The 23,842-nt window shown below is 40.6% G+C and overlaps 1 protein-coding gene across 17 annotated transcripts in view; it reads right to left on the bottom strand.

Annotated features, from left to right (window-relative positions):
* The window catches only part of EIF4G3 (eukaryotic translation initiation factor 4 gamma 3), a 362,305-nt gene that overhangs the window by 276,477 nt on the left and 61,986 nt on the right, over positions 1 to 23,842 (bottom strand). For all 17 annotated transcript variants that reach the window (XM_055137462.1, XM_055137456.1, XM_055137457.1 and 14 more), the window contains one exon: positions 5,056 to 5,131. In XM_055137462.1, the coding sequence (XP_054993437.1) occupies positions 5,056 to 5,131 (76 nt within the window). The remainder of the gene's footprint in view (positions 1 to 5,055; positions 5,132 to 23,842) is intronic.

Raw genomic sequence — 23,842 nt, 5'->3', positions numbered from 1 at the left:
ACAAGCACGAAAATGTGTAAATCTGTAACTGTACCCTCACGGTGACTCACTAATTAAAATTTTTTTTAAAAAAATTTTTTTAAAAAATTTAAAAAAAAAAAAAAGAATCTGAATACATGCAGGCACTGCAAACTAAAGAAGTGCCTTAACCAAAAATATAAATATATATTTTTTAAGTGGCACCCTAGGATCACAGAGGTAAGTTAAGGCACTTACCTTTCATGCAGTCAACCTTGGTTTGATCTCAGAGTGAACACTGAGCACAGAGCCCAAAATAGCCCCTGAACACCAAAGGGTGTAGCCCCAACCCTCCTCAATAAATATCTCTGTATCACTGTCACCCCCTTGCTCATCGATATGCTCGAGCAGGCGCCAGTTTAACATCTCCATTCGTCCCTGTCGCGTGCAGGGTCAGGGGAATGAAGCCCATTATAATGTTACTGTTTTTGGCATTATCGAATACGCCACAGGTAGCTTGCCAAGCTCTGCTGTGCGAGATTTTTGCATCGCTCTCTTCGGGGAGCTTTGTTGTACAGTCTCTGGATCTTGGCCGATGATGAGATTATATGGTGCCGGGGGCAGTTTGTGGGTGTGACTGCCAAGCTACTGGCAAAATCTAAAAATTAGTAAGTGAACAAATATATAACTAAAAATGCAGACAGGCCCCAATATGCGTCAAAGCACTGCAACCTAAACTGAAAACTCTGGCAAGCACCACAACTCAAACTGTGTGAACATCACCATCAGGAAGGTGTTATCAACTACACTCAGCACAACATCGACAAAAAAGAGAAACAGGACTAAGTGGGGGATGGGTTGGGGGGGGCACCACACCCTGCTTTGCTCAGCAGACTATGCCTGGCTCTGTGCTCAGGCTCATTCTGATGGTGCTCAGGGTGCCCTGTGCAGTGCAGGGGACAGAACCAGGGTCAGCTGCAAGCAAAACAGGCATCTAACCCCTATATTATCTTTCCGGCTTTTAAAATGTTTTAGAAGTCACCTTTTAAACTTATAAAATGTAAGACTTTATCTCACATTAATTAAGTTTGTTCACACTTCATTTCAAATTGCAGTGGGGTCTGTGAGATAGCACAGCAGTTAGGGCACAACCAAAGCATTTACCAGACCCAGGTTCAATTTACGGCATCACACAGTCCCCAAAGCATCACTGGGTATAGCCTGGGAGTCCCTCCAGGACCTCCCAAGTGAGCCAGGTAATCCCTGGCACTGCCCAGATAATCCCAAACACCATCACAACTGGGTCCTTGCATTTTTAACTGGTGACCCAGTGGTTGAAAACTGCCAGTAGGACCGGGGGGGGTGCAAAACTGCTGTGAAGTCCCCAAGCAAAAATATCTAAAGTAGTGAAACTAGAGTAAAATGGTGTCACAACCTTTATCAGTTTTAAACAGGTTTGTCTCATTCAACTTTCACAGTGACCTTTAGAGATAAGCGCTGTATCTTCATTTTAAAAAATAATAAAGTGCAAAAAAGATATATATTTTAAATACATTCAAACCACAAGCTGACCATACTGGATAAGAATATACAACATAATAAGCTTTTCTAAAAATTAAGTATAAAGAAACAATTTATCACTTCAGCGGGTATATTTACCTTTGGAGGAAAAATTAGGTTATTCCATACTAGATAATAGAACCTTTAAGTAGATTTACAGTTATGTGGACACCATTACCTTAATCATTAAATGAGGTACAAAAAGTAATTAACAGGTATTCAACTGCTCTATAGGCTTTTCACATAAATCAGAGAACATAATCACTTTCCTTTCATTACCTTATTACTTGCATAAAAAGTTCTAGACTGTGTAGGACAAGCTTAAAAGTCTCTAAAATTAACTTATCTCTGTCTCTCCTAACTCCTAAAACCAAGACACATGCCACACTGTACAGATGGCCAGTCGATTAATATTGTCTCTGAATCACTCATTTCTGCGACTTGGGAAGTCCTATACCTACCAGTTTATTATCACTTCCTCAATGAAGTGATTATCTTCTTATCTCATTTAACAGTATGTTCAAATTTTTTTTTAAAAACTTATAATCTTGGGCTTAGAAATAACCTAATGTCAGTGAAATTCTAAAATTATATACATATATATACAAATATATATACATACTAAACGGTATATATTCTTTCATGAGAAAGCACTGTTTTCAAATTCTAAATGTAATTTAAATGTAAAACTATTTTCTAAATGTAATTTAAATGTAAAACTATTTTCAAATTCTAAATGTCATTTAAAATCCAGAAGGATAAAACTCACTGGTCTGCCACATCACTTCTGATTACAATTATTTACGTTCCTTAGTACCTTGAGTTTCTTTTAAAATGCCATTCCTGAGAAGTGATATGAGGAACTGAAACAGTAAAAAGATATTGGGGTGAGATACATACTAGCAGGGGTAAATTGGTCGCCTTGCAAGCAGCCTACCCTCATTCAATCCCTGGCACCACACATGGTCATCTGAGCTCTTCCAGGAGTTATTCTTGAGCAAAGAGCAAAATGGTAGCCCTGAGCACCACTGAGTGTGGCCAAAAAAAGAAAAAAATAAAGATAGACGTGACATCAAATTCTCTTTAAATTACCTTAAACTCCAGTTCTAATTTTATTGGAACTTCACAGGCTTGTCCTGGGCCTCCCACACCTTCATCATTGTAAATTTTCATTTTCCTTCATCTATGAATTTCAATCTTTCATTTTAAATTTATTCACATTAGAACTAACATTGTCTCTGTCTACATTTTTATATGTAATCAGAGGAAAGGGATGCATAATAAAAGACGTTTTAAGTTTAGACTGGAAAAACTGCCTAATAGGTGGGGAGACATGCTCTGCAGACCGGAGGCCTGATCCTAGGTACTGGGTAGTCCCAAGGACCACCAGGGGCAACTCCCAAGCACCAAGAAGACACTGAGTACACCAGTGTGACCCTGAAGAAAAACAACAACGGAAGTTTTGTAAAGTCTGAGACTCACAAATGAATCTCAGAACCAAGAGGTTCACTGCAGAGATGTTGCCAGACCTTATGCCAGGCTACGGGAACAGGTGGCCTCTCCCCACCTGCCCCAGATGAACCCTGGCAGCCACAAACCTCCAGAAGCCAACAGCCACCATCCTCACGGCCAATCTTTACAGGCTTGTCCTGAGCCCTCTCTACTCCCCCACATGCAAGAGAATAAATTCACTAAAAAACCCAGGTATGCGGGACCAGTGACTGAAAACACAGGGCCTCAAGGGGTCAAGAGTGGGCCGCCCCTTCCCATCTCCCAGCCCTTCTGGGGTCCTGGCTGTCACACCCATGAACTGCCTCCAGGTGCCAAGTAAGCACATTAACAGCCATGATCCAGAGACTCACAAATGAATCTCGGAACCAAGCAGCTCACTGCAGAGATGTCTCTGGACCCCAATTATTTAAAATTTTAGAATTCCAGGACATCTCATATTTTTTTTTACTTTTTTATTGAATCACTGTGAGAAAGATCCTTATACAGACATCTCATATTATTCATAGCAAGCAATAAGAAAATAAAATATCTACCATCTACATGTGGGACAGGCTTGAGCGGTGGTGGAAATATTCGAAATACTGGTGGTGGAAAAGTATAATAGAGGTGGAATTGGTGCTCACATATTGAATGTAATCAATTATTGTGAACAACTTTATGAAAATAAAACAAATAAAAATTTTTTAAAAAGCTTTGTAAGTTTGGAAGAGTTTTTTTCATGGAAAAAGTACACAAAAATAAAACTAAAACTCAGTGTGTCCTAAAAATCATCAAGTAAGGCCATAAGTATTTATGGAAAGAGAAAAAAAGAGGTAAAAGAAACATAAATGTGAATGAGCCTTTCTAAACATGCTTCACCTCCACTTAATTAAAATAATGGGCGAAAAGGACTATAGTTCTCAAGGTAAGGCGTGCAGCCTTGCATGCAGTCGACCCCTTTCAAATTCCTGGTACCACATAAGATCTATTGAGCACAGGCAGGGGTTACTTCTGAGCACTGAATCAGGAGTAGCTGTTGAGTACTGCTTGGTGTAGGTCGAACACCTTCTTGCCACTCCCCCCACCTACCAAATAATAATAATAATAGCACTGTAGCACTGTCGTCCCGTTGTTCATCGATTTGCTTGAGCGGGCACCAGTAACGTCTCCACTGCGAGGCTTGTTACTATCTTTGGCCTATCGAATACGGCACGGATAGCTTGCTAGGCTCTGCCATGCGGGTGGAATACTCTCGGGAGCTTGCTAGGCTCTGCCACGCGGGTGGAATACTCTCGGGAGCTTGCCAGGCTCTCCGAGAGGGACGAAAGAATCGAACCGGGTCAGCTGCGTGAAAGGCAAACACGCTACCACTGTGCTATCACTCTAGTCCAAATAATAATAATAACAATAACAATAATAATAACGGATTGAAAGGTTTAGGGAACAGAGAGATAGTGCAGGAATTAACTGACCCACTCACATACAGTCATGTCTGGCTGCATACCCGGCACCACAGGGTCACTACACGGTGAACATCACCATCCTCAACAGGTGCAGCCCTGGGGTCATGCCTGGCCCCACAGGGCCCAAGCAGCACCACATTCTCAGTCCTTCACATTAAGCTGCTGGCTTAGAGGCTGGAGTGATAGCACAGCGGGTAGGGCGTTTGCCTTGCACGCGGCCAACCAGGTTCAATTCCCAGCATCCCATATGGTCCCCTGAGCACCAGGAGTGATTCCCGAGTGCAGAGCCAGGAGTAGCCCCTGTGCATTGATGGGTGTGACCCAAAAAGTAAGCTGCTGGCTTAGTTGCCCAAAATCGCCAGAAGGGTGCCCCAGGGACTTCTGAGCACTGATCTGGAGGCCCCCCTCTCCCCTAAAAAAAATTTCAAAGGGTCTACCCACCATATGATTATACACATCTAGTTCTTTCTGGGTTTTACTGACCCTCTGCCACAAACATGCTGCATTCTGTTCAAACACTGCCTGCATTACCTAAGGCTGTGACAGCAGATACATAATGAAACGAGCATCTCACAGTACTCACCGTGCTGTACACTGCGGAGACAGTCGGAGTGAAGATCCTATCCTCAAGAGGCTGCTGCACGGGTCCTCGAGGAATTCTAGAAGAGCGAGTTAAGGTAAGAGAACTCAAAATTGGATTGCCTTAGCTCTAAGAGAAAACTGCTACCACACAATCCTGTCAGTGGTCCAAGCTGTGACACCCAAGGAGAAGGATTATAGCCTTCTTTTCCAGAAACCGAAAGTTTTCGTATTTTAGATGCCCTAATGTGATTAGATCAATCTCTTCAAAAGGAACTTCCATGAAAACTCAAAAATCAGTGAAATTAAAAAAATTTTATGTCTTTAAGCTTTAGACCCATAAAGAGAATCTACAGCCTTTACTTTCTAGAGAAATACTAAAGCATTAAGTAGGATATTCAGGAGAGAAAATTCACATGGAAACTACTTACAAAGGTCAAGTCTGCTCTGTCTGCTAAGTATATAGACACAGAAAACATTAATTCCTTGTTTTACTATTTTAACTGCTATTTCCGCCCACCCATATTTATCCACCAATTTCCCATTTTTAATAAGAGGCTCTTCAGTGATAGTACAGCAGGTAGGGCGCTTGCCTTGCATGCAGCTGACTTGGGTTCAATCCCCAGCATCCCATATGGTCCCCGGAGCACTGCCAGAGTGATCCCTGAGAGCAAAGCCAGGAGTAAATCCTGAACATTGTTGGAATTTACAAACAAAACAAAGCAATACAAAAGAGGCTCTTCTGAATAATTTAATTTTGTTCTTTTTAAAAATGTTTTTAATAATTTACCATGGTAACTATGGTGTTAAACAGTTAGCTTAGTATATTAAAGCTTATGGTTTTCATGTACTATGCTAACTGCTGTCTACCACAATCAAAGTGGCCATGACCACTGTCTCTATGTCACTTCTGGTAGCATATGTAGTTTAAAATTCATCAGGACGTTCTGCTAAAAGACAAATATCATTATAGTGTTTTACATCTAAATTGAAAGTTGTAAACTTGTCCACCTAGTAAAATGATTATTTTTACCTCCTTAAATATGACCATCATGTAGTGGAAAGGTGCACAGTGGTGGGATTGGTGTTTGAATATTAGATGTAATAAATTATTGTGAACAATTTTATAAAAATAAAATAAATTTTAAATAAATAGGACCATTATGGGCCAGAGAGACTGTACAAGAATTAAGGTGTTTGCCTTGAATGTAGCAGAACCCAGATCAACCCCCCACTTCTCCCATCCCCTTCCCCCTTCCCCCACAAACACAGAACAGTTCCCAAAGCACCATCAGGAGCATCTCTCCAACAAAGAGCAGGAAGAGGCTAAGCACCATGAATATGAGAAAAAAAAAAGAAAGCACTAATAACCATAACAGCAGGGAAACAGTAGTACTTATCTCTAGATAGTGGAATTACTTTAAAAAATATAAATCATGGGGCTGGAGCAATAGCACAGCGGGTAGGGCATTTGCCTTGCATGCGGCCGACCCAGGTTCGACTCCCAGCATCCCATATGGTCCCCCCCAGGAGTGATTACTGAGTGCATGAGCCAGGAGTGACCCAAAAAAGAAAAAAAATTTTTTTTAAATATATATATATATATAAATCATGTGTACAAATGTAACTTTAAAAGCATAATAAAAGAAGTAAGGTAAAGCTGAGAGTCCTTCCTCAACCTAAAATATATTTCCTATTTTCATAATATATTCCTTTCTAACTATTTCAAAGGGTTGGAGCGATAGCACGGCGGTAGGGCGTTCACCTTTCACGCAGCCGACCCATGTTCAATCCCTCTGCCCCTCTCAGAGAGCCCAGCAAGCTACCGAGAGTATCTCGCCCTCACAGCAGAGCCTGGCAAGCTACCCGTGGCGTATTGGATATGCCAAAAACAGTAACAAGTCTCACAATGAGAGATGTTACTGGTACCTGCGCGAACAAATCGATGGAGCAATGGGATGACAGGACAAGTAACTATTTCAAATAACTGAAATCATTTGAAAGACGAAATGACAGGGCCAAAGCAATAGTACAGGGGTAAGGCACTTGCCTTGCACATACTCAATCTGGGTTCAAGCCCCAGCACCACATATGGTCCCTCGAGCACCACCAGGAGTGATCCCTAAACACAGAGCCAGAAGCCCTGAGCATCACCAGGTGTGATTTAAAAAATTAAATTAAAAACAAAAAACAGTGAAGTGACAGGAGCTACAAGCAGTAATTTTCTGTATGAATGACATTGAGTTTGTAAGTTTGCATGAATGACTGCAAATTGTATACATAAACCTTAAGTCTGAGTCATCAGAAGTAAAATTATGATTTTACTTAAGTATAAGGGAGTTTTTTTTTAAGGGGAATGTTTCACATCTTTATGTCAGCAAATTATTTGAGGACATTTCTCAAAACTCTGTCTTTAATTTATGTTTTTTAAAAAAGTAGAACAAAAATGGGATCAGAGAGTTAGTACAGCAGGAACGCTTTTGTCCTGCACTCAGTTGACCCAAGTTCCATCTCTGGTACCCTATATGGGAACCCTGAGCACAGAGCCATGAGTAGGCTCTGTCTACTGCCAGGTATGACCCCAAATCCATCCTCCCCTGCCCATCATGCAAGCTTAAGAATAACAAGCACAATGGAGTTGTTCACTGGGAAGGGGGAAAGCAGAGAGAAAGGATACTCAGATTTAATATATAATCTAATTATAGCTTCAATTCTCCCAAAATGTAATCGTAAACTAATCAATTCCCAGATCTTATTCTTGTAAGGTAATCTGCATAAAAAAAATCTCTATTGTGTTAGAACATTATATGACTGAAATCCAATCATGAACAACTTTGTAACTATCTCATTGTGATTCGATTTAAAAAATAAAAAAAAAATTAAGACCCTATTATTCCTAGAGGTTATATGACTTTAACTGGAATTATGCCTGCTTAAAAACTGTCTCACCCTCTTTCCAAAACCTAATCTTTCTTATTCCCTTTCTCTTCGCATTCCTCCAGGCTGACTCTTCTACTTCTTAGATGGAATGTTGCTCAATTTACAAATCCTCTAATAAAGTAAATCAGTTATCTGTGCATCCCCAAAAAGTGTTTCAAAATGAGTCACTCAAGATTATTAACAGAGTCTCTAGACAGTCATTTAAACCAGCAATCTCAGAAAATCCAATGCACTGCCATTGCCCCCTACACAAATTGATTTTAAATGCTAGATTGAGAAATGACAAAGCTATAAAATTTCATAAAGAAATTTCATAATAACTCCTGTAACAATCTCTTTGGCTGGGAAGCACTTTTGGAATGATTATCATTTTTTAGATGAACTGCAGATTAATTTTTTCCTGCAGATAAAGGCAACTATATATATATATATTTTTTTTTGCTTTTCATAAAGATATTTCATAAAGAAATTGCTTCATCTAAACAAATATAGACACACATAAACAATGTAAAAAACATAAGCCTCACATTTTAGGACAAAAGTCCATCATATTAATGGGTAGATTCTTTGAGAATGAAGACTGCACCTGGCTAAAATTTACTCTGAATAATAAAACTTACTCTGAATAATAGTTTTTGCACTGCGTTAAGATCAGTGGAAAATTCTTCAACAATGCCAGCTACTACTGCTTTTTCTTGTTAAGGCTAATTTTCACTGTGTGAGAACAAGTTTTCAAATGAGTTCATCAGTACTATGCTGAAAAAGCAGAGTCACTCCACTTAACCTTACAAAGGGAAGATTATAGATTTTAATCTCTTTTATTTTAGTTGCTAATAATGTTACTATAATTATAAAATTTCTAAAGAGATAATCATATATTTAGTCAGTAGCCCAGCAATTCTTTCTCCTTGCCCACAAAATAATATTGATTTCATTTAGTTCATTCCATAAACCACACAAAATAGTGAGGATTGATAAATTAGCTTTCCTAAAGGATCACAGATTTTTTTTAAAAAAATTACTTTGTTGTTTGCTTTAAGGCCACACCTGGTGATTCTTAGGAACTACTCTTGACTCCTGTGCTTAGGGATCACTCCTGGCAGTGCTTGGGGACAGAATCAGTGCTGGAGCCATACAAGCAAGCACCTTCACCCCTGTACTATCTTTCTAGACCCCTGAAATTATATTAAAAGAAAAAAACATACTTCTGGGGCTAAACACATGCTGAACAAGCAGGAGGCTCCCAAGCACTGTACTTGGTACCCTGAACGCCAATCTCCAGCATCACATGGCCCCACTGGGCATTGCTATTAATTTGAATAAAACTTAAATCAATTGAGCCAGAGATAGCACAGCCGGTAAGGTGCTTGCTTTGCAGGCAGCCAATCTAGATTAGATCCCCAACTCCCATATGGTCCCCTGAGCACCGCCCCAAGTAATTCTGAGTGTAGAACCAGAAGCAACCCCTGAATCTCATCAGATGGTGGCCCAAAAACAAACAAACAAACAAACAAAATACTATATAATTTTATTTCTGAGGTTATGCGGGTTTTCTTGTTTGTTTGTTTTTTGTTTCCAGGTCACACTGGCAATACTCAGGCCCTGCACTCAGAAATAACTCCTGGTGATGCTGGGGACCAAACCCAGGTGGGCCATGCACAAGGCAAAATGCCCGACCCACTGTACTATCACTCCTGCCCAGGTAACATGGCCTTAATAGTGTTAATGTTCATGCTTTTTGGTACAAAATTACTGTACTTCTACCACCACTGTCCTTATGTCACTTCCTGTAGACCCCATCCCCCTCCCAGACCAGCCCTTGGTAACCTTAGTATTGTTACTATTGTCCAAGGGCTTGTTTTCATTTAATACTATAAATTCTCTTTAATCTAAATGAAGTGTCAGTAAACACTGAGCTAAGTGTTTAAGAATTTAAAATGTCGAAACTAAAAATGAGGTTTGAAATTCATGTATTTACAATTCTTTGTTCATGTGTTTATCATTTCGATTTTGTCTTGGGTAGAAATATTACCTGCATGATGAGCAGACTTTGATAGTAAAATGTCTGCTTTTTAGCTTGTTTCTAGGTAAGCCTGAATATACCTACTGGAAAATCAGTATGCTGTTTGTGGTTAGCTGTGTTCTCAATTAGTTAAAATAAGAATAGTAATAACAGAACAGGAACCAGGGCTGTTCTGAAATAAATTCTTTGAGACTGAAAACTGCTTTTTAAAAAAAGAGGGAAGGAGGGAGGGTGGGTGGAAGGGAAGAGGGAGGGAGGGAGGGAGGGAGGAAGGAGGGTGGGTAGGCAGGTAGGGCGTTTGCCATCCATGTAGCAGACTGAGTTTGATCACCAGCACCCCATATGGTCCCCCACCAAGCCCCGTCAGGAGCAATTCCTGGATGCAGAGCCAGGATTAGAACTGAGCACCGCTGGGTATGGCCCAAAGACCAAAAGAGATGAGGAGAGGGGCTGGAATCTCCCAAGTGGGAATGTTCTAAGCTCTGGGTTTTAACTCAGGCCATACACGGCAGCCCCTACCAGCCCCTATCAGCCCCTAGCAAAACCTATGTCCCCAACACCCCCCAAAATACCTGAAAAACAGGTCACTATGTTATTGGGAAAGAGAGACAAACAGATCAACTAGTAATTCAACAATATAGTCACCCCAGCCCTTGTCTCTACTGTCCTTGGGTGTTAATCCAATTATCTGCCATAGAGGCAGGGGCGGGAGGAGCGGGGTAGGGGACACTGGGGACATTGGTGGTGGAAAATGTGCACTGGTGGAGGGATGGGTGAGTTTGATCATTGTATGACTGAAACTCAAACATGAAAGTTATGTAACTGTAGCTCATGGTGAATCAATCAATATGTATATAAATCATATGGATGTGTGTGCGTAGTCACACAAACCTGAGAAACTGATTTTTCACAAAAGTACAAAGACAACCAGAGAAACAAAAGCCTTTATCAACTGGAACTGATGCTCCAACTAGAAAACCATATACACGACAATGAGCCTCTCAACCACTATGCAAAAAGTAATCAAAATGTGTCATTGATCTATTAATATAAACTTTTGGGTGGAGCCCAAAGCAGGAAGGGCCCTGAAGCCAATACCAGCAGAGGTTCAGACCTCATGGTGCTTAGGTTGTCAACAATAGAGTACTGCTCTGTCCAGTGGTGCTCCGAGCTACAAGGCCATCCTGTGATGGTCCTAGGTCCACTAGGTCTATACCCACTGGTCATTGGGAAATCATGTAGGGCGAGGGACCAAATTTTAGACTCACACAGGCAAGATATGTACTCCACACCTGAGCTATTTCCACAGCACTAACTTTATTTTTTTAATTTATTTTTTTTAATTGAATCACCATGTTGAAAGTTACAAAGCTTTCAGGCTTAAGTCTCAGTTACATAATGCTCGAACACCCATCCCTTCACCAGTGCATATATTTCACCACCAAGAACCACAGTAAACCTCCCCCCCACCCCCCGCCCCCCAGCCCCCCACCCCGCCTGTGTAGTTGATAAATTTCACTTTACTTTCTCTTTACTTTGATTACATACAAACAAAAAAACTCACTATTATTGTCTGGAGTTTCCCCCCCAGAGTCGGACCTGCTGGAAAGGAAGCATTTGATACTAACTTTATTTTATGACTATAGAAGTTATAGAAGAACACAGGAAACTAAGTGGCCTAATTATTTTGTTGAAATAAGTGATTTATGACATTCATTGTATCTCACAAATCACAATGATTGAATAGTGAATACCCTCTCTCCACACGTTCGGATGAGCCTAACACAGTAAGGAACCGGCAGAGGAACCCAGGTGTTCGGGACCTGGGCCTGAGATCTCCAAGCCTGCTCAGATCCCGATCTCTGGGCCTCTTCTGCCCAGATCCCCATTTTCCAGTAGCTAGGCGGTCACACCCACAAACCGCCCATGTAATCCCATCAACGGCCAACATCCAGAGACTATATAACCAAGCACCCGGAAGCACACAGCCGATTTACGGTTTGCGGCCACGTGACATAAGATGCCTAATTCTCCCCTTCGGAGAACCTGGCAAGCTACCAAGAGTTTCCTTCCTGCATGGGAGAGCCTGGCAAGCTTCCCGTGGAGTATTCATATGCCAAAACCAGTAACAATGATGGGTCTCATTCCCCTGACCCTGAAAGAGCCTCCAATGTGGCATCGCTGGGAAGGACAAGTAAAGAGAGGCTTCTAAAATCTCGGGACTAGGACAAATGGAGGCGTTACTGAGACCACTCGAGAAAATAGACGATCAACGGGGTGATGATGATGATGATGAACTATAGAAGTGTTTGTGATCATCAATTAGGCTAAATAGTTTCTAGGTAACATCAAAACTATACACTAAAAAATACTGATGAAATGAACAGCTCAAGATCAAAAGCCTTTGCTCAGTAAAAGACACTTTTTGGTGGGATTTGGGAAGTTTTGTTTGGGCTTTTGGGCCAAATATGGTAGTGCTCAGGACTTATTTATGGCTCTGTACTCAAGGATCATTTCTGGGAGTGCTCTGGGGACCATACACAAACCTGGATACTCAACTGGGGTTAGCTACATGCAAAGTAAGCACCTTAACCCCTTATTCTATCTCTCCATCCTATCTATTTTTGTTCTGTTTTTAATGAGCAAAAGTTTTACTTTTTTATTTTATTTATTTTTACAAAGCTGTTCATGATTGGATTTCAGTCATGCAGTACTCCAACACCCATCCCTCCACCAGGGTACATTTCCCAGCACCAGGTTTCCCTCCCATTACCCCTCACCCCCCCATCCCTGGCAGGTGCTTTTCTTCCAATGAACAAAAGTTTAAAACAAATGACATTTCACCAAAATAGATGCACAGCTGACAAACACAAAAAGACTCTAAACTTAATCATTAGGGAATGTAAATTAAAATCACAATAAACTATCACTATAGCCACCATAATATCTACAAAAATTACAGTACGGGAGCTGAAGACACAGTACAAGGCAAAGTGCTTGCCTTACACACAGCCAGCCTCAGTTTGATTCCCAGAATGGCCTAGGGTGTCCCCTAGGGCACAGCCAGGGGTCACTCCTAAGCACAGAAACAGGAATTAGACCTAAGCACCCCAGGTAGGCCAAACCCCACCAAAACAAACAAAAAATGACAGTAAAAAGTTCCTGAGGAAAAGCAGCAAAATTAGAAATCTAACATTGTATTTACAAAGTAAAAAAATAGCACAGCATACTTTGGAAAAAAGTTTAGCAGTTCCTATAAAGTAAAACATATATTTCTCATAAGATTCAGCAATCCTACCCATACTTAATGAATACTTTTATTCACATAAAAAAATACAAAGGTGGGGACAAAGTGATAGTACAGAAATTAAAACATTTGCCTTGTACACGGCTGACCCAGGTTCAATCCCCAGCATCCCATATGGTCCCCCGAGCAATGCCAGGAGTAATTTCTGAGTGAAGACCCAGGAGTAACCCGATCATCACCAGATGTGACCCCAAAAGCCAAAAAGAAAAGAAAAATAGGTCTATAGTACCAGCTTCTTAATACTGCAGTAATACTGCATATATTACATTTCAGATATTCATAATTATAAGACAAAGCCTGCATATACATTAAGTTTATACACTTAAAAGCTTAACTCTATCCTTCACTATACAATATATATAATTTGCCTTCATGAAACTTACCAACTTCTTCTTGGTTACAACCACTAATTTGATCTTGTAGTCTACAAGTTTTTACTTAGATCAATCACTTTGTATGTTATTAATGAGCAAAATCAGAGAGGTGTTATTTTTCCAGCATATTTCTCAAACCATAAACACCACTGAATCTTCTGTTATTGCAATTGATTTTATTTTTTTATTTTGTGTGATGTTCTGACCCGTGTTCAATTCCTCCGCCCCTCTCAGAGAGCCCGGCAATGTACCGAGAGTATCGCACCCGCACGGCAGAGCCTGGCAAGCTACCCGTGGCGTATTGGATATGCCAAAAACAGTAACAATAAGTCTCACAATGAGAGATGTTACTGGTGCCCGCTCGAACAAATTGATGAGCAATGAGATGACAGTGACAGTGACAGTTTTGGGCTACACCTTGTAGTGCAAAGGGAATCAAAATGAGGTCAGCATAGAAGGCAGTGGTCTTAGCCACCCTGTACTATCTCTTAGCCCATTTTTTTTAAGTTTTCTGAGTTTCTGTTTTGTTTGGGGGCCACATCTGATGGTGCTCAGTAACTATGCCCAGCTGTGTCATGGGGTCTCTCTGGTGGTGCTGATGGGGACATGAAGTTTAAGGGACTGAACACAGGTCTCCTAGTGAAAAGTATGCACTAAGCCCATTAGTACTTTCCAGCCCAAGTTTGATGAGTTCTTTATATAGCTTGGATGCTGACCCTTGGCAGAGACCAGGAGCTTCATATATTTCTCCCATTCAATAGGATGTCACTATTATAATGATAGTTTCCTTCACTTTGTCACTGGTCTACTTTTGTCTGCTTAATTTAAAATGCTATAATGTTGCAAAGACATACTCAAGACTGATATTAAGGAGCTTATCACCCACGTCTGCCTGTAAGTTTGCCTGAATGCAGGTCTTATAGTCAAGTTTTTAATTCATTTGGATGAATGTATTCTGTGTATTCTGTGTATAAGATGAAGGTTCAGTTTTACCCATACCACTTACTGCAGAGGCTCTCCTTGCCCCACTGCATATGTCCACTGCTGCTTATGGCTCCAGTTATAAACTGTATATATGTGAGTCTACTTTTTTGTTGTTTGGGGGGGCCACACTCAGCAGTAGTTAGAACCTATTCCCAGCGATACACAGTAGAACACGTGGTGCAAGGATCAAACCGAGGCCTCTTGTATGCAAAGCACTGAGCCATCTCTCAGGATCTGTGTGGATTTATTTTTGAGTTCTCAATTCTGTTCCACTTATCTGTTTTTTATTCCAATAATATGTTGTTTGATTACTACTGCTTTGTAGTACAGCTTGAAGTTGAAAAGCATGACATCACCATTTCTTTCACTTAGAATTAAATAGTAAGGTTTTTTTCAATAAGGAATACACTTTAATGCTTTTATTTCAAGAATAGTAGTAGGATTTTGAAAGGAATTGCACTGAATCTGCATAGAGCAGATTTTTTAGGTTTTTTTTAGTCTGTTTGCTTTGGAGGCCACACCCAGCAATGTTCAGGGATTACTCCTGGCTCTGCACTCATTAATTACTCCTGGCGGTGCTCAGGAGACCATAAGGGATCCTAGGGAGCAAACTGGGTCAGCTTCATGCCAGGCAAACACCCTACCAGCTATACTATTGCTCCAGCCCCATTAATCTGCACAATTTTTTTCTTTTCCTGGGGGGGAGGGGGGTGTCTCACCCAGTGGTGCTCAGTGGTTACTCCTGACTCTGTACTAAAGAAATCACTCCTAAAAAAGAAAAGAAAAGAAAAGAAATCACTCCTGGCAGGCTCAGGGAAACATATTAGATGCCAGGGGTCAAACCTGAATTGGCTGTATCAAGGCAAGTGCCTTACCCACTGCACTCTCTCTCCAACTCTGCACAAAGCTTTTAACCATTAATTCTTCCAGTCCATGAATATCTTACCATCTTTTTGTGTCTTCTATTTTGTTCATCAATGTTTTTCAAGTTTTCAGTGTACAGATACTATTTCATCTCTTTGGTAAGACATATCAGAAATTAAATTCTTTTTGCTGAACTATAAATGGGACCGTTTACCCAATTTCCCTATCTACAGCAGCTTTATTAATTTTTTTACTCTCCCGTTCCTTCCCTTTGTTGCTGCAATGGGACACTTGGCTATGGTGCTCCCTAGGCACTGCACAATTGTTGGCAGTGCTCACTATAGGTCACACATTTGACTGTGGGGTTTGCCAGAGTTGCACTCAACTTGTTGAGTTTGTTACACTGTGCTCAAGATGACAAATTTTGTTAGGGCACAGGAAATCCCAAATGAAATCGAGGCAGAAACACTTGGTGTGTGGAGCACGCCACGAGAGCCTTATGCCTGCAAGGAAAGCACTCCACAACTGAGTTGTCCCCAGGCCCCAGCAGCTTTATTCCTAATGACCAGAAAGGACAAGCAACCCAAATAACTTCAACATGGGCAGGGAAATATGACAATGACTGGGACATAAGGCTTGCATGAATGGGACCCAAGACTGATTCCCCAGAAACACAAGGTGCTCTGAGCATTTCCAGGAGTGTTCTGGGTGGTCCCTGGCACTGTAAGGCCAGAGAATCACTAGTTGTCTAAGAATCACCAAGAGTAGTCTGGGGTCCTCTGAAAACCACTCAAGAGAGAGACCCAAATACAAATCACAGAATATCGGAATAAGTTTTAGTTCACCTAAGCATTAAAAAGTCTCGATTACATGCAGCATATTTTAAAGAGATTCAATCCTAGAAAGCAAAACTAAATCTGGCTACTTGCTATTTTAAAAACCTCTCTTAAAGTAATAATCATGATGTAGTTTGAAAAACACTAAGTGGCACTTGCTTTACCAGTATATAATCAGTCTCTATATATAGAATATACATTCAACTCTTTGCTCGAGTGATGACATATAGATATAGATATAAATACAGATATAGATATAGATATAGATAGATATATACTAATACCTTGAGGGGCCAGAGTATAGCAGGGAAGGCACTTGCCTTATATGTGGTCAACTGGGTCCAATTCCCAGTACCACAAATGGTCCCCCAAAACTGCCAGAAGTGATCCCTGAGTGCAGACCCAAGATTAAGCCCTGAAAACTTACCTTTATCTATTTCAGAGATTACAAGTAAGATAATTGAATAATAATCCTGTTATCTTAGTGGAGGGGGAGGCCAAGTTTAATACTCCACTAGAGACTACCAAAGTCAGGGGACTGGAGCAACAGTGATGTGGGAAAGCTGACCCCAGTTTGATCCCTGGCACACTATATAGTCCCCCAAGCACCACCAGCAGTGATCCCTTCGTTCAGAGGCAGGAGTATATCATGAGTGCCACCAAGATTTAAAAAAAAAAAAAAGTTGGACACTATTAAGTTAATCATTAAGTAAATATTTTATACTATTATTAATTTCTGAACATGAAGACTTAAATACAAGTATACTAACACACTACAAAACAACTTTTAATTATTTTAGAGAAAAACTGCGAGAACTTTTGTTCTCTCATTTTATCTGGGGCCATGATAGAGTTGAGATTTCTTCACTTGCTTTTTTGTTATTGTTCTGTTTTCATTTGGGAGCCATAATCGACAATGCTCAGGCTACTCCTAGCTTGGTGCTTAAGATTCTTGGACAACCATGTGGTACTGGATATTAAACTTGCAACATGCTTCTACATGCAACTCTCAGTCATTTCCCTCGGCCTGCAATGATTTTTTCATTTATTTACTTATCCTTGGGTTTGCTTCACTATGGATTTAAAATGGTTTACAAAAAAAAAAAAACATAATAGGGGCCATAGTATAGTACAGTGGGCAGTGGGCTGTGGACAGTATGATGCCTTGCATGCAGCCAACCCAGGCTAGATCCCAGTACCCTATGTGATCCCCAGAGCCCTGTCAGGACTGATCCCTGAGTGCAAAGCCAGAAGGAAGCCCTGATCATAAGTGTGGCCTCAAAACAAGCAAATTAAATATATAGCAAATTAAATATATAAATGTATACATATATATGTGTGTGTGTGTGTGTGTGTGTGTGTGTGTGTAATATTTTAGGGAGCACAACGCGGCTCAAGCAAATTGATGAGCAACGGGATGACAGTGACAGTGACAATGTGGCTCAAGTGGTAGAAACATGACATGCCCATGTGTGAGAATCTAAGTTCAAACCTCAGAACCATATGATTGCCAGAGTATCAACAGAGGCCCTAGTGGCCCAGTCCAAAACAACATTCACCAGAAAAAGAATAAATAAAATATGGCTGGAGAGAGCACATACGAGTTAAGGCAATTGCCTCGTATGCAGCTGACCTCGGTGAATCCCCAGCACCCCCATATTGTCCACTTCCAGAAGTGATCCCTGAGCAATGAATTAGGAGTGAATACTGAGTACCACTGGGTATGGTCCAAATCTGTCATGACAGATTTTAAAGTAATTACCTGAAAATATTATTTATTATCACAACTAGTAGCTCTTTTGCTTACTCCTGCTATCTACATCCACTCTATGCCAAAACAAGTGACTTTCTCTTGCACAATACTAAATGTGATGGCCCTAGGAAATTGGTGGAGTGCCTTACTTGAGGCATGAGACCGCAAGCTGAATCCCTGACACCACCCCACACACACCAGAACATGACTCTAGGACCACCTAGGAACTACAATAACATCACAATAATCTGTGGTCTCTGGCACACCACACACAAACGTAAGTACGACCACTAAAAGTTTACAACCCAAAAGGCCTGAGACAGAGGACAGGGGTTAAGGCACTTTCCTTGCATGTTGTAACAATGAGATACTTTAACCAGTGAGATTGGTAAACACCACAAGGAAGAAAAACAACATGCTGGCAAGGATGTGGAGAAAAGGAACTCTCATCCACTACTGGTGGGAATGTTGACTGGTCCAACCATTCTGGAAAACAATATGGGCACCTCAAAAACTTAGGAATTGATTTCCCATAACTTTGCCCTAACTTCCCATTAGTTCCACTTCTTGGCATTTACCCCAAGGCCCAAAACCTCTATTCTGAAAAGGCATTTGCACTCCTACGTTCATTGCAGCACAATTCATAATAGCCAAAAATCTGAAAATAACCCCAAGTGTACAAGAACAGATGACTAGGATAAAGAAACTGTGGTAAATACACAGTACTCGACTCTTAAGATGAAATCATGTAATTTTCTGCAATGTAGATGGATGGGAGAGCATCATGCTCAGTAAAATTAGAAAGAGGGGCAGATACAGAATTACCTCCCTCATATGTAGTATATAAAGACACATAGTAAGGACACTACACATACTCAAAGGCAACAGAAACAATTGGTCTTTAGTAGGAACCATGTCACTGTAGAGGGGATGGCAGGGAGAATTGGGCAAGGGGCAGGATGGGGGGACACTGGGACAATGGTAGAGAAACTGATACTCTGGTGGAGAGTATGGTATGGGAACATTGTACGCATGAAACCTGCCATTATCAATACTATAAACAACAGTGCCTAAGATTTATTTTAAAAATTAAAAAACACTAGTAAAAAAAATATGGGGCTGGAGTGATAGCACAGTGGGTAGGGCGTTTGCCTTGCACGCGGCCGACCCGGGTTCAATCCCCGGCATCCCATATGGTCCCCCAAGCACTGCCAGGAGCAATTCCTGAGTGCAAAGCCAGGAGTAACCCCTGAGCATCGCTGGGTGTGAACCAAAAAGAAAAAAAAAATGTATATATATATATACATATATATATACATATACATATATGATGTATATATAAAAAGAGTTGAAGATTACAGGCACCAAAACTCAAGAGGCCCAAGGGAGGATCACAGCTAAAATAAACCCAAACAGAAAAACACTAAGACACACTATAATCAGATATAAGTCAAAGATAGAAAACTAAAAACAGAAAGATCAAAAAGGAAATTATAAAAAAGCAAGACTTGGGCTGGAGTGATAGCACAGCGGGTAGGGCGTTTGCCTTGCACAAGGCCGACCCAGGTTCAGTTCCCAGCATCACATATGGTCCCCTGAGCATGGTCAGGGGTAATTCCTGAGTGCAGAGACAGGAGTGACCCCTGTGCATCGCTGGGTATGACCCAAAAAGAAAAAAAAAAAAAAGAGAGCAAGACTTATCAAGATCTATCAAATGAGACTTTCAAAGCCAGAAGACAATGGAGGGATATACTAAAAAACAAAACAAAACAAAAAACTAATAAATACCTCCCCAAGAATATTCTCTTCCCAGTTATATTATGGTTCATATGTGAAGGAAGAATACAAAGCTTTATGGAAAAGCAACCGCTTACAGTATAGCCTGGAAAACAGGTGTTCTAATGCAAGAAGCATTAAAGCAGTTCCTTTAAAAAATAAGAGTTCTAATGCAAGATGTTCTAATGCAAGAAGCATTAAAGCAGTTCCTTTAAAAAATAAGAGAGGGGGGCCGGAGCGATAGCACAGCGGGTAGGGCGTTTGCCTTGCACGCGGCCGACCCGGGTTCGATCCCCGGCATCCCATATGGTCCCCCAAGCACCGCCAGGAGTAATTCCTGAGTGCAAAGCCAGGAGTAACCCCTGAGCATCGCTGGGTGTGACCCAAAAAGCAAAAAAATAAATAAATAAATAAGAGAACTTCTCGGACAAAAAAAAAAGAAAAGAAATAAGAGAACTTCTCAACATTTCATCATCACTAAGTATGGCACTTGTTCATGGCCTCCCATTTGATTAAGAAAGGTCTATTTACTCCTGACTTGCTATGGGTTTCATATTTTTTAAAACAATCATGGTTTTATTTATTTTAAAGTTCTTCTGTGTCTATTCAGATGATTCTTTTATATCTGTATTTTCCCTTTTACTTATTAATATGTATACTTATTTATATTTACTTCTTAATACTGATATATTTTCTAATATAAAATCAACATTATCTTTTAATGGATAAAACATACTTTTATAAACCTATTCAGATTTTCCTTTAAATTATTTTTTATTTGGGGGCCAGATATATAGTACAGCAGATAAGGTGATTGCCTTGCATGTAGCTAACCCAGGTTCGATCCCTGGCACCCCACATGGTTCCCCAAGCCCACCAAGAGAGATCCCTGAGCTCAGGGACTGGAGTAAGTCCTGAGCATAGCTGGGGTACACCCTCCTCCAAAACAGAACAGAAATTCCAATAAATTCTTTTGGATTCGTCTCACTCTTACTAAATTGTGTATTTGCAGAATTTATCTCTTTCATGTAAATTTTAAAATGTATTAGCCTGGAATTATTCAGACTATTAATTTTTTAATTCATATATTTATAAAAAAAACATATAGTTCCTGAATAAATACCTACTTATGACTGGTTTACAATTTCGTAAAATTTCAGGAACTTTATTCATCTATATGTGTGACCACAAGCGCAATCAAAAAAACTCTCATGGAAAGTAGAGAAACATAGTAAGAAAACACCAAACAACCAAAGGCATCAGAACTGTAGATTTTTGGCTATGAAACAGAGCTTAGCAGGGTAAGAGGGAGTGGACAGGGGAAGCAGGCACTGTCGTGATGGATGTGGCATTGAAATGTATGCATGTAAAGCATAATTAACAAATTTATAAACCATGGTATATCAATTAAAAAATAATTCAAATAAATATATGAGTTAATAAATTAGAGACAGCAGGATAAAGATAGAATCTATCTGAGATCAAGCTGAGCACTCACTACCACTACCACCCACCCCGCCACCCCCCAAAAAAAAATCACACCACTGACTGAAACAGAAATCTGGCTGCACCACCAGAGAGAGTACACAGGAATAACCAGCCACCAATTCTGAGTGTCTTTACCACCAATGAGTATGTCCGAAAGAAGAGAGGGGGCAGAGGGCAGGGGCCTAACGCACAAAACGAAAAGGAAGCAGTGGGCTGGAAATCTGCACCTCAGCCTTTTAACCACTCTCCCAGCTATTCTGCATGCCTCAGGTGAAAACAAGAGTCATCTCCACCATCACACTGCATGGGAGTGAGGGCAAGATTGTGCCCCAAGTCATAGATTTTCTCCAGAGGTTAAAGGAATAGGTGCTATCACATACTTTTGTCCAGACTTTTGAGACTGTGACACATTGAGGTGCCTGCAACTATGAAAGCTGGGGGCAGCACTGGTCTGTGCTCCCCTAGGGATACAGCTGACTGCAAGCTTGTAACTGCAAATCAGCAGCAGCAGTCTGGAGCAAAACATTCCGCATCCCAGTCTCTGGGTGGGAACGGCCAACTTCAATCAAGCCTAGAATACCACCAAGTCTCACACCAAAACCAGACCCTCAACCCTATTCCACAGAGCGCACTTGACACAACGAATAAGGAATTTACCTGCACTAATGAATGCAAAATGGAGCCAGAGAGATGGTACAGAGATAAGGCACTTGTCTTGCATATAGCCTACCTGGGTTCAATCCCTGGTACCACATATGGTTTTCAAGTCTCACCAGGAATCATCCCTGAGCACAGACGGAGAAGTCAGCCCTGAGTATCTCTGGGTGTGGCCCAGAAACAAATAAACAAAAAAATACAAAGTTTCTCCCAAAATCTGAAGTGTCCGGATAAGCACTTCAAAGTGACAACGCTAAAAATGTTCAATAAATTGAGTGGGGGAAAAGGAGAGAGCTACAATAATGAATGCATGAGGTAACTTCAACCAGAAAGCACTGATACACTAAGTGAACAAAAAACACTAACTACATGAGGTTCACGAAAGTGGAGGAATGATTAAAGCAGTTTGTTTAAGGAGAAGATACAGGGCTTTAAAAAAAAAAACAAAAAAACTTTCCAAGGCCAGGAAAACAGTTCAAAGGGCTGGAGGTCCATACTTTGCATGAAGAAGACCTGGGTTTGATCTTAAGCACCAAATGAGCACTGCTGGCAGCACCAAACCCACCTCCTCCAGCATGAACGAGATAATGTATAGCCGGATACAGACCCCCCCCCAAAAAAAAATAGAAGAAAGGATGTGGTCCAGTGGTAGAGCACATGCCTTGCAAGTGTGAAAATAAAAAGGTGTGGGAGGTGGGGGGAATGGAGAGAAGATGACAGTCGGTGCTAAGAGAACTAATAAAATTTAAGACATAGAGATTTATGGGCTAGTTTCAAGAGGAATAACATTCAAATTACAGGCACTCAGAAAGGAGAGAACATGAGGAACAGAGTGAAGAACTACTGGTTGAAGGCATTACAACTAAGAACTTTCTCTGTCTGAAGAGCAAGTCATACATATAGATCAAGAAGCTCAAAACAGATCCAAGAAAATAAACCCACAGCAAAGAATATCAAGACACATTGTACTTAAAGTCACAAAAGCCATATATAAGATCCTATAAACAACAAGATCGAAGGAACACTTGTATATAAGGAAAATCCCGTAATACTCAGAGTAAAACTTTACAAGTCAAAAAGAACGGCATGATTTAGCTAACACAATGAATGAAATAAGCATCCAAATAATAGGACTCTTTTCCAGCTAGGCCATTGCTCAAATTTCAAAGATGACACATAGATTTATAGATATCAACAGCAAAGTAAGTTCATACCACTAACTGACCTTCTATTTTTAAAGACACATATTTAGAGGTAGTAAGATATCAAAAACAAAATGTAGGAAAGGAGAAGAGTAACAGCAGTCTATATAATGAACTTGAGGCTCATTTGCTTTGAACTTTAGGAGATACCGATTCAGAACTGCAGAAGTCAGAAGTATGGTAATCTCAAGAGAAACTTATTTAGAAGACACCACCATGAAGAGGTCAATAGAAACTGACCTGACATAAAAGATAATGAAATAAAGAAGAAAATACTAGAAGGCCAAAAAAGCAAAAACAAGTTTCACAAACACCCAGGTCCTTGACCAAAGATGGTAATATATTCTATATTTTAATAATTTCACAAAATATTAAACACCTGAACTCATCAACTAAATAGAACAAAGAGGTTGGATGAACCTCAGGTTAGAAGAGACCTGAGGGGCAGAAGCCATAGGACAGTGGGTTGGGCGTTTGTATTGCATGTGGCCAACCCGGGTGTAATCCCTGGCATCCCATATGGTCCCCTGAGCACCACCAGGACTAATTCCTGTGTGCAAAGCCAGAAGAAACCCCTGAGCATCACC

The sequence above is a fragment of the Sorex araneus genome, chromosome 5 (assembly GCF_027595985.1).
Source record: "Sorex araneus isolate mSorAra2 chromosome 5, mSorAra2.pri, whole genome shotgun sequence".
In the NCBI taxonomy this organism is placed as follows: domain Eukaryota; kingdom Metazoa; phylum Chordata; class Mammalia; order Eulipotyphla; family Soricidae; genus Sorex; species Sorex araneus.
This window is presented reverse-complemented; position numbering and strand designations above follow the sequence as displayed.